We start from the raw sequence: 12,390 nt of genomic DNA on the forward strand, positions 1-12,390 counted from the left end.
TCTCAAGTTTCCTCTCAGAAATAGCTTTAATTTGCAGCGTGCAAACTTGGAAGGTATCCTTGCTTGCAGCTAAGGAATCATTTAGGATTATGTCTTTAAATCTTCAGTGATAAATCTAAAATCTGAATTATCTTCTAATTTGCTTTTGGATGGTAGGGTTTTTTTTTTGTGTGTGCATGTCTGGTGTTCCTGTATTCTAACCTGTAAGACATACGGAAAACTGTAGTTCTTGGTGAAGTTTCATAAAATGTATTTTTAAGAGTGCTGCAGGCAAAAATGTACCAAGTGCCTGCATTTGCCATTAAAGCTCTGGTTTTGTTTTGTTTGCCTCTGTTGTAATAGAGATACCACCTCCCTCTGGAGATAGCAATGGGTTGACTGTCAAGGTGAAACAGATTTATTTTCTGACAGTGTAATAGGACTAATTGTCCTTCCAGAGCAGATCAGTATTGGGTCATATACCATGTTTAATCAGCCTCGTACTTGACTGCTTTGGCAGTATCTTCTTTGCCCTCTCTTTCTCTGGCACTTCATGTGTACTGTCATGCTTCAGCATATTCAAATTTTGATCATGGAGTGTTGTGAAACTCACTTCTGAGGGTTTATAAAATGTGGGCCACATTGCAAGCATTGTGTGCATGTGCTGTGAATCAAAGTGTACAGAGCATAATCTGACATTTTTCAGAGCAAATATGTGTCCACATATACTGGCCTTCTGGTGAAAGAGTACAGTTGTACTGTAATTAGGTAGATATTTGATAATATATTTTTGTTACTTCTTCATGATAAACGTGGAGAAAACACACATAGGAAAAATTATGGTTATGAAAGAAATAATGAGTACAAGCTGCTTTTCAAAATAGAAGGGAAATTTTCACTTTCACTTATGTGACCAAAAATGTTACTGTGGCAAAAGCTAGAAGGTTACAGGTAATGAGCCCTTATGGTGTTTGATATAAACTTCCCATTTGAAGTTTGTCTGTTATAATAAGTAAATATTCAACAGTAACTGTGAGTGCTGTACACACAATAGACTGTTACGTCAACATGCAGCAAACTTCTGATAAAAGTCAGTAGCCCCCTAAAATAACTGCAGAACCCTTCCTTCCATGTGTGCTGGCCAGCTGAGACCATCTGCTCTTGCATTTCAAAATTACAGTGTCAGGAACTCCCTACAATTTCCAAAATACAGGAGGGCAGCAAATTAAAAACAAATAATCATAATAGTGAAAAATAGGCTGTAGTACTTGGTGTCATTAATGGTAGAAACCAAGCAACAAAGGAGCTTGTTACTGTTGCTGAAGCATTGTGGAAAACATTTAGTTTCTTCCTTCATTAAAAGCAAACCAGAAATACAGCTGATTTTTGGTCTGCCCTCCCCAATAATATGTGTCCACCTAAGAATTTGTGAAGTACAAATTTGTTAAGTAAGTATTTTGTCAAACATAGGACACTGTTTGCCCAGTTTCAAATAAGAAGAGGTGTTCTTGTTCTTTAGCTTGCTTCTCTAAGGCACTTGGAGTCTTTTAAGTCCTTCTCTTTTTTCCAATGCCAGCATAATGTGGGGCTGGAGTAGTCATCCATGTCAGATTCCTTTTTATCAGAATTGGGCTGTTTAGACAGGCATTGACTTACCACCTGTGCATGCATTTAGGAGATAAGGGCAGTACAGAGTCAATGTTTTGCAACACAGTGTAGCAGGAAAAAAAAAATCTTCCTGTATTTTACAGCACAAGGTCTTCAGTACAGCCATTGAATGACTGTACTGCATATTCTTTGAGTATAAGTGGTGATGTACACATACAATTTGAAATATTTCCCATGGGAGTTGGTATCCCTCAGTGGCTGTACTTTTTTTTCATTCTATTTTTATATCTGAGTGTGGATCTGCTTATTAGTTACCACTCTGCATTACCATGTAGCAGTTGGTGGCATCAGTAATTTATTTGTATTTTACAAATAAGATTCTACAATCTTAAGAAAGTCTACCTGAAAAAGATACTTGAATGAGAATGGTTCTTCAGAGGTATGTAATTTATCAACCTTCAAAATAGGATTCCCTTTAAAATTTGATTTTGCTCTAGAAGGAAATATAGTGAAAACTGAAATACTGCTGATTTTGCATCCAAAAAGAATGAGAGTGAAATATTCGTATAGTACTAGTCTGGTTATAGAGTGGCTCTGGTCTTCAGACTGTGCAGATTGTTTACTTCCTTGGGTGTTACAAGAATAGTTTAATATTTGCATTTTTTATAAAAGTTTTAACAGCCAAAGAGCTAAATTTGATTTCCAGTTTTGTAATTAGACTAAACTTTCCTTTTAATGTTTTTGATCTTACTAGGTTGGCAACCTCGGTGGTTTGTTTTAGACAATGGGATATTGTCGTACTATGATTCACAGGATGATGTTTGCAAAGGCAGCAAAGGAAGTATAAAGATGGCTGTGTGTGAAATAAAAGGTAAGAATGAATAGATTTCTACTTATGGAAATGTTGACTGCCAGGGAAATAGAAAAGATCACCCAACATATATTTTGCATCACAAGTTTTCCTCCATTGTTGTTTATCATGTAATCCAATGTGACTGCTTCAAATAATAATGAATGTGAATTATGAAGTGGTGACAAAGAAAAAAAATGTTTTTAACAGTTAGAGCTGTATTTTGAGATTTGGAATGTGCCAAGCACGTGTCTTATGAGGAGCGGCTGAGGGAACTGGGGTTGTTTAGTCTGGAGAAAAGGAGGCTGAGGGGAGACCTTACTGCTCTCTACAACTACCTGAAAGGAGGGTGTAGCAAGGTGGATGTCAGCCTCTTCTCCCAGGTAGCAAGTGGTGGGACAAGAGGAAGTGGCCTCAAGTTGTGCCAGGGGATGTTTAGATTGGATATTAGGGAAAATTTCTTAACTGAAAGAGTTCTCAAGCACTGGAACAGGCTGCCCAGGAAGGTGGTAGACTCGCCATCCCTGGAGGTGTTTGAAAGATGTGTAGATGTGGTGCTTAGGGACGTGGTTTAGTGGTGGACTTGGCAGTGCTAGGCTAAAGGTTGGATTTGATGATCTTAAAGGTCTTTTTGTTTTAAATAGTTGTGGGCATGTGGTTTATGCTTGAAGTTACCTCAGCTAGTTATTTAGTTGTATTGCTTTTCTCTCTTATGACCAGGGATGAGAGACTGAATCATGAATGCTAGTTTTTTCAGGTCAGCAGCAGTGACCCAAAAGGGGAGATTTTTATAAACCAGAAATGTTTAGTCTTTTGTTTTCCTGGGTTATTTTTACTTTTGTCACTGTTAGCAGCTCCACACGTGCATAGGTGATGGATGTGTTAGAGTTAGTGAGTGAACCGTTTGTGCCAGACTGTGAGTTTAGCCTTTAGTGTATTCTAAACTGTAGGCCAACCTCTTTGGCTAATAGCAAGGCATTGTCCAACTCTCTATTACTTTCAACTCTTGACCTCTTTGCAGATACCTGCAGATGACTGGGTTTGTGATATGGTTACTTGTATACTAAAAAGTGGGACTTCTTATTTTACATGGGCCACCAACTATTTTTCATGTGGTGATTCCTTTTTGTTCCTGTTTCCTTGATGTAGACGAAATCATTGATGTAAAGTGGAAGATCCCATTTTTTTGGCCATTCCAGTTGTTCATTTTGCTTGTCATCTTGTTCTTTTGGTGAAGGAAAGGTAGTAGTTGAAGCCTGGATTTGGTGTGTTCTCCTGCATCCATGGCTAGTGGGGACTGTGTCTAGAGGAACTGTGGTTGATAACATGAAACTCAGCAGAGTATTCAGTTAAAGCTGTAGTATTGAATATAATAGACTGGAAACAAAGTCCACCTCGGTTCTTGGTTCTAGGACTCCACAACCTGAAGCCAGATTTTGTCTAGAAGGGAGATTATTTCAGTTTTTAGCCTAGTTGTCTGTAAATGCTTGTCCTTGCAACAAAATTCTTCAGTTTGACATGTTTAGACCAGATTAGGAATGCAACAGTTACTACAGATTCATATGCAGTATATTGTTAATGCAGAAAGGGAACCCCATTGTACTTGAGTCTGGCCACTGTTTGGTGTCTTGTGTTCCTACGTGTTGACTTGAAGGCATGCTGGGGAGAAGAATTGAGCAACTTTGGGCTGTTACTTAGTAGTGGTACACTGTGATTTACTGTATTACTATGGAATTGTAATAAACATTTTAAAATACTTTGATTGGTATTTAATAAATAAATGTTGCTGAATTAAGGTGGGATTTTTTTTTTAAAATTGTTTTTTTTCTCCTCTATCATAAGTTCATGCAACAGACAACACAAGAATGGAGCTGATCATCCCAGGGGAACAGCATTTCTATATGAAAGCAGTTAATGCAGCTGAAAGGCAGAGGTGGCTGGTAGCACTGGGGAGTGCAAAAGCCTGTTTAGCAGATACCAGAACAAAAAAAGAAAAAGGTATGTGTGTTACCTAGAGCATATACAATCTTACTGCTTTTTCAAATGCTTGTTTTCAGGTAACGATAGTGCAAATATTGTGGTAGAAAGTCAGTATTATTGTCTTTAAATACAAATCGTAATTCTTTCTAGTAATCTATACGGTGAATTCCCCCTTCATGTTTGAACTAGAGGTCACTTCCATTGAGCTCTTCTATCTTAAGAAGCTGAAATACTTATAGCACCTTATTGTCGTTAAAAGAACAGACATATGTTTGTAGCTGTTGTGAAGCCATTTAATTTCTGCTGTTTTGATTCTTTATAGTTATTATTGTTTTTTCCACAATAGATGGCTTAATGTAACCGTTTCCAGCCACTCTGTTGCGTGCAAATTTCATCCACTGTTTTTTTTCTACATTACTTTGCAGCTAAGAAAGATTTAAACTTTCTTTCCTAGTAATGTGCCTCTTCCGTAATGGTCATCAAATTAGCATCAGTTATCCAGAAGTGCAAAGTATTGTCTGCTTCAAGTACAGTTCTTGGCTCATTGCAGAATCCAGTTTTCCTCAAAATTAAGTGAAAGTTTAAGTGAATTCTTAAATTGATACTTAAATTTAAATAAAAATCGCTTAAAAATTAAAATGTTTACATACACTGTATGCAACAAATTGAGATTTCCTTTATTTTTAATAGAAATAAGTGAGACCAATGAATCTCTTAAAACCAAAATGTCTGAACTTCGTCTCTACTGTGATCTTCTAATGCAGCAAGTTCATACAATACAAGAATTTGTTCATCATGATGAGACTCGCTCTCCTCCCAGCATTGAGGTACAGATTTTCTAGAATGCCAGTGGGGAACCTAATTATATAATACATCTCAAGTTTCTGTTGACATCGTATGCCTTTTTCATCTCCCTAGTGTTGGGAGGTTTAAACTAAGGTCAGTTTTTCAGTGCTTGTATGTGTATAATACTAACAGTGATTATATGTGCATAAGGTACCTGGATGATTTAACTGTAATTGTAACATGCATTAGGAAGCAATTGTGTTATTGAGTCATTTGGTTAAAGGGCCAGAAGAGCTGCCATCTGAGTTTTACAATAATTTGTCTTGTTTTGCATCTCTGTTATGGGTAGAGTAGTTGAAACAATCTTGTTTGTCCATTCTTTACTCCTTTGTGTAGGAGGGTATTCAGTTTTGTTCCCAGTGAAAGCTAGGGTTAAAGGTATTGGAAACTTTGGTGTGGATAGGTCTCACTGAATATGCACAAGTAAAATTATTGCTTTTGAATGAAAGTTAGTACTGGAAATTATGAATGGCTTCATTCTCTACACTCTTGAGCAGCGTGTGGACACTATTGTTGTCCACTTAGGGCAAAGCAAGGGGTTGATGCTTAGTCGCAACACAGCAAATTGTTGTCAACAAGGTGAAACTGACCTGCAGGTTCCTTGCACTGGAGCAATAAAGCTGTTTGCATGTTCTATTCATTTGTGTCATTGAATGATCTTTGGATACCAGTTAGTCACTCTGAGACAAGCTTTGCAGTAAAAAAGTTATGACATTGTTGGCTGATAGCCTGAAGACAGTCAAATGTCAGAAAGAAATTACAATGCCGACACACTTGTTTGCTTAAATTAACCTAACTGGAAGGTGTAAATTTAATTAAATAAAATGGGAAATGGAAGTTCTTAGTGGTAGTGAGGGAAATGAGTGGGAGTGGTGGTGGGGGAGATTTATATTTGCATCTTTTTTTTTTTTCTTGCTTATGCTTGTGCTTTCATTTATTTTCAGAACATGAATGAAGCCTCTTCCTTGCTTAGTGCCACATGTAATACATTTATCACAACTCTTGAAGAATGTGTGAAGATTGCTAATGCCAAGTTTAAGCCAGAGATGTTCCAGCTGCATCACCCTGATCCCTTAATTTCTCCTGTGTCACCATCACCTGTCCAAATGGTTTAGACATTTTGAAATACTATTATTTTCTAAATATATTGCTGGTTGGATGGGAGGAAGAATGGTAGAAGACTATGCTATTGCTATGTGCTATGATGTCAACAGTTGAAATCTTGACTCTTGTTCTGATCAGTAATGGGCCTAAATATAAATCAATAATTTTCCATTCCAAGTCTGTTTGCTGGATTTTACATAATCAGATTGGCTTATCATACATGTCAAGATCCTGTAATGAGGTATCTTGTAAATGAATGAGGTTTAACTTTTCCTCAGTTCAACGCTTTCATTGTTTTTTAGAATGCTAGCTGTGCACTGATTTTAAAAATTTAATAACCTCACCTCCTGTTTAAATATGTATGTGCCTTGTGGCCTGAAGCACTTCATCAAGATAGCATATCTTTCAGTGTATATGATTCAAAACATGTGTATTAATCTAACATGCCCTTACTCAACAAAAAGGTGGATAATGGTAAATATATTGCTTGCGTAACTCTTCACTGCTAATTATTTCCCTTAGAAGGACAGTTTATGTGGAATCATCTTAAATGTCTTCTTGATCATATGTATAGATTCCAAGATGAGCTGTATTGTAGGATTTTGTTGTGGAAATCTCTTTCTTTGCATTTGGATCTCTTTTCTCTTTATATTCAACCAATTTACTTAGAAAGTTGAGCATTATTGATGTAAATTAATAACTTTGATATGCATAGAGATCTGACTGATCAGAAGAATCACAAGGAATCAAGAGGCAGGATTTGGCTTTATTGTGTAATGGGGAATTTAAGCTGGCATTTGGTAGAGGAAAAATGTCTTGGTATTTCTGTATATCATAGCAATTAATAAATGGCTCTGAGTAAATCTGGAGCAAGAGAGAATGAATTCCATAGAAACTAGGTAATATTTTTTGTAGTAAACTATTTCCTTTATGAATACTTTAAAACTTTTAGTATTGATGGCAATCCATCTGTTTTCATATAGTTAAATAAGATTTTTTTTAACGAAGAATGATTACTTTTAATTTAAAAAAGGGATTGTCCTCTCTTTTTGTAGAGACTGTAAATGAAATAAAAATTAATGTAGATTTACATATTATTCTTATAAATAGCTTGTGGTATTCTTGGTGTGGTTTGTTGTTTGATTTTTTTTTTTTATTATTTTTTTTTCCCCCACCCCCCTGCACTAGATGAAGCGTTCCATTAGCCACCCTGGCTATTCAGAAAGGTGATTTCTATTTCATTGAGCTTTTTTCTTATGTCTCAGAAAACCTCCCTGAACCTGCTAGCATTAAAATCAAAATGTGGGAAGAATTATTCAGTTGGGGGAAAAAATTAAATGGCATAAATTGATCTAATTTTGAAAATGAAGGGTGCAGATTATCAGTGTTGGTGTCATATAATACATCTGCTGTCTCTAATACACTATACAAATTTCTTCACGTGAGAAACTTTATGCAAATAGCTTATTCTGACAAGTTCATGAAATTAGACATAGAGCTTGAAATGCTAACATTCTTTTGGGTCAATATTTCAGATTGTCCGGTTATTTTCTTCCACATGTGAGGATTATATTTTAATTTCCATTTTCAGGCTTTATAATTGTGAAAATTAAGAATGTTCTGTTGACTCTGCCATTTTTAGTTTAATATAGTGAAAAGCATTGATACTAATAGTTTAATTAAGCACCAAAATTATTTTAAATTTTGAGTATATTAAGTTTGTGTGGGTTATTAGAGATTTTCCTTACTAATAGATCTCATTTGTTTTGTAGGAATAATCACCCTGCAAAAGAACCAATTTCATCCCTTCACCGATTTTCACAGCGGCGCAGAAGAACATACTCGGATACAGAATCTTACAGTGATACTCCCTTTGAAGATTCTCAGAGTAAGTTTGGAAGAGGGTTTGATTTTCTTTTGTGTCTTTCTATACCATTTATTACCCTCTTTACAGCAGCTGTTCTAGTGCTGATATCAGCACTGGAAAAGTTTTCTTAGGTATGCAAATTTATTGTTGTAAGGTTCCTATATAATAAATCAGAGCGCTTTCATAGTTTATGTGGCTGACTCTTGGTGGCTTTAATTCATATTGAAAAGGACCTTACAGCTGGAGCAGCTGTACTGAAATGAGTGGGACTAGTGACAAGATAAAATTGAGACATAAACAAAAAAGGGTTGTTTGTACTAATAGAATCTTACATGAATGATAAGTGGTAAGTGGTGTGGAATACTGTTATTAGCCACCTGCTTGTTGTCAGAAAACAAATTCTCATTTCTGTGACCCCTGTGAGTAGCAGGGAATAATTTCCATTGTGGAAAGATGGTACATTTCAGTTTCTGCTTGCCTTTTGTAGAGAACAGCACTACTTTGAAAGAGTGCAGCCTCGCCAAAAAATTAGGAAATTATGTCATGACCAGAATATTATTTCCTCCTTAATAGATGGATCTGCTGAGTTAGTAGCCAGTTCTTCTGTGGTTTTTCCTTTTGAATCTTGCTGTTGTTTTTACTCCATCCTAACTTTTCTCAGGGAGACTTTGACTTGGCTAGTTCTTCTTGACTAGTTCTGGTTTAGTCTTGCTTCCTTTTGGAGTGCCTGATGCCTCACTTGGGTTGAAAAAACTTGAGGCCTGTGCATTGCTGAAAGCCCATGTGCGCACAAAGGGGTACTAATTCTTTACATTCTGTCATGAAGCAAGTATTTGCACCTCCACACCATTTCCTTGGTTCTCTGATGCTCACACGTTGCAGAGTGACCACCTTTTCATCTCACCCATCTGCCACCACCACAGGGTATCCCAGCACATATGCCCAGCTAATAAACTTAGTTTAGATCCTATTCTGTGTCTCATTGCTAACGTAGGTGCGCATCAGCCTAGCTTCCTATAACCTGTTACCATCTGGACCTTCTGGTGTTGGTTACCCTGTCTGACTCTTTTCAGGATTGCTGAGAAGAGTCTTTGTTTTCTTGTGGTTCTGCTAACACCAGGCTTTTTTGGTTCCTTACTACATAGCTTCAGTTTCTAGCTTGTTTTCTCTGTTTTTTTGCTTTGTTTTAGCTACCTGTTACCTTTCAGTTATCTTAGTTCTTTCTCTTTCCTGTCAAGTAGCCCAGCAATACCTAACTTGCAGTAAGTCATCCATTTAACTTTAATAATAGGAAATGTTTTAATTAAATGCTTATTGATGCATCAGTTCCTTTAAAAAAAAAAAAAGTTAATCTATTCCTTATACAGAATATGTCTGCACTTCACGTATTACTGTCCTTCGTAATTTAAAATTCATTGTGTATTAAAAGAAAAAAAAATACTTGATTTATACTGGCTGAACATTCTTCATATCCATCATCCTTGAGCATAATATTGATTGAAATCTTTCAGGAAAAATCCAGAGTAATTATGCTTCTGATTGCTTATGTATAGGAAATAGTTAGTAAATAGAATAACTGACAGATTGGATGAGGTTTTTTGGGGCTGAAAATTAACTCTTTATTGATACCTTCATAGGATCTGCTCACTGTTCTAGAAGTGCTGTCAATGGAGATCTGGTATCATCAACCATTCCTGAAGAAAACAGATCAGTATCAAAGGAAGGATCTGAACTGGAAGAGACTGTTTCATCCTTTTCTTCCTGCAGAAACTGAAAGTATTAAATTTTCTATAAATAATGCTATGCAAAAGCTGCTGTAATTATACTGTTGTTATAGGAAGTAGGAATTTCCCTTTTTAGAAGGATTTCTCTGCACTTTATAGAATAACATAAAAACTATCTTTGAAGTGTATTTTATCTTTATATAGTTTATTTGCAAGAGTATTTTCCTAATATTTCACAGTTTGAATGTGCATTTTTTGGAAAAAATGATGGCTTAACAGATAAGAATCCACATTTGTAAATGTAGCTCTTTTTAAAAAGTGTGAAGGTCTGACTGATACATTAGTAGACCTGCAGGTTATAAACTTCAGCAAAAAGATTTAATTTTTTTTGAGAAAATGCAACTTGTGCCATGGGCCTCTTGGTCATTTGTACCAGGTAATCCACCAGGAGCTGTGATTAGCCCTGCAATGGCTTTTTTGCCTAAGTGCTGTGGGAATGGGCACTAATGGGTCTACTCTAGCAGCTTGATGGTAATTGACATTGCCTTCCTTAAAAAACACAAGGATATACATAATCCAGTCCTTATTTTTAGCCAATGAAAGTAGAAATATTTAGTGTATTTTTCTAAACAAATGTATAAAAATAACTTAATATGAAGCATTTGTACCAAACATTGGATATTTAATAATTTTTATTTATTTATTCTTTTTTGCATCAAAAATTTCTACCTACTTTCACAACTGAAGATCTACTAAAAGCTTCAAAATGTGCATAAATTGTCTCTGGGGTGTGTGGCATCACAAGTAGCTAATGCAGCACTGTTAAGATTTACTTTACTCACTTAAGATGTGTTTTTAGCGAGGTATTATAGAAGCAAGAGCTGACATGTTAGACCATTAAGCTGCTGTTGTAATGAATATTTGTATCTATACATATTTTATTTATGACATATTTATACAAAAGGGAGCTTCTGTTTTTGCATCTCCTTTGTGTGGTTTGAGGATGGTATACGCTAGGAGATGGATCCTGCTTTCAGTTATATCAGTGTAAATTTGCATTAATTGTAAGTGAGATCAGAGTGACTCTCTTAATAATTAATGTGTAATATACTATAACAGTACCTACTAGCACCTTGGTCTAGAAGGTTGGTTTGTTAGCATTGTAAGCTTTGGGGGATTTTTTTGGGTATTTGTTTAGGGATAAACTTGGTCTATAAAGTCATAGCTATAGAGCACTTTAAACAAGCCACTTACTGGTTTTGATTTATACAATTGTTAAATAAATGTACAGGGTTTTTTTGCACTGAGGCACATACCAAAATCTGTTTTTATAATCAAATATTCTTTAATCTGGTTTAATTAGTCTTCCTTTTGTGTATATGAATAATTTGGTGTTTTTGAAGTGGGCTGGAAAGGACAGATGAGAATGGAATGGAGGCTTTCCTTTGAAATTTCTGGAATGTTGATTTAGGTCCATTGAAATAGGCTGTTGCCCATATATAGTACCAATTTATAAACCATTATGTCAGGGTTGAATGGAATGGTTTGTACAAGTAAGTTCTTTGTGGATACCCGCTCAGAGCTGTCGTTTGTGCTCAGTTCTGTCAGTTTTTATGTAACTAGTATTTGTATATGCATATCAGCCACACACATGCTTGTACATTTTTTTCTGAGTGTTTGCTTTAATGTATTCTGTATGACACTTACGAAGACTGTAAAAATAAGTATTTAAAAAGATGTTTGGAGAAGTAAACTTACGTATTGCAATGAGAGCGTTGTCTTGAATCATATGCTGTCTTAAGAGCTGCTTTTGAAATTTCTCTGAGGTTTCTGCCAGCTTGTACAGGGTTAAGTACATGTGACATTAACAAATACCTTTTTCTGGCTTTCAGCTACTGCAGAGAAAATAGTTTGGACTCCACATTTGTGGAAGAAAAACCCAAACCAAACAAACAACAAAAAAATCAAACAGAAAAAAACCCAACCCACTGAAACTCTTGAGACTGATTAGTGCATGTAGTAGTAAATAATAATTTTAAATACTGCCACAGATAGGATTGTCTAGACAAAAGTTGTAATGATTAGATTCAAACACAATATTTGCATATAGTTACTTCAGCACGGTTTTGGGTTTCTCCCTGTCACTAAATCTGTAATGGTGGCTTTATACATATGTAACATGTTCCTGATAAATCAACCTTTTTATATATACCTGTGTCACACTCTGTGGCGAAAACCCTAAGATGTATTTATTTCAGTGAAATCATTGAAGATGATATGCAATCACATGTTTTGAATCTGTAGCTAAGTCATCACTTCGGAAAATGATACTTAGCTGGCTGAATCACAATGATCCAGGTGTAGTAAGACTGAAAAAAATCTGCATGCTTTTACATTTTCATTTCCAGGTTTAGTGGAGAGCTTATCAGGAA

General features: G+C 35.7%; 1 protein-coding gene across 1 annotated transcript; it reads left to right on the forward strand.

Annotated features, from left to right (window-relative positions):
- The first annotated feature begins 2,346 nt into the window (after nt 1–2,346).
- Nucleotides 2,347–10,344, forward strand: PLEKHA3 (pleckstrin homology domain containing A3). The gene is made up of 7 exons (XM_010162152.2): nt 2,347–2,458; nt 4,280–4,435; nt 5,108–5,244; nt 6,208–6,372; nt 7,556–7,593; nt 8,140–8,255; nt 9,872–10,344. Exons 1-7 carry the CDS (start codon nt 2,437–2,439, stop codon nt 10,006–10,008), a joined length of 771 nt encoding a protein of 256 aa, XP_010160454.2. The 5' UTR covers nt 2,347–2,436; the 3' UTR covers nt 10,009–10,344.
- The last annotated feature ends 2,046 nt before the right edge of the window (nt 10,345–12,390 follow it).

The sequence above is a fragment of the Antrostomus carolinensis genome, unplaced genomic scaffold (assembly GCF_000700745.2).
Source record: "Antrostomus carolinensis isolate BGI_N321 unplaced genomic scaffold, ASM70074v2 scaffold8972, whole genome shotgun sequence".
Lineage (NCBI taxonomy): Eukaryota > Metazoa > Chordata > Aves > Caprimulgiformes > Caprimulgidae > Antrostomus > Antrostomus carolinensis.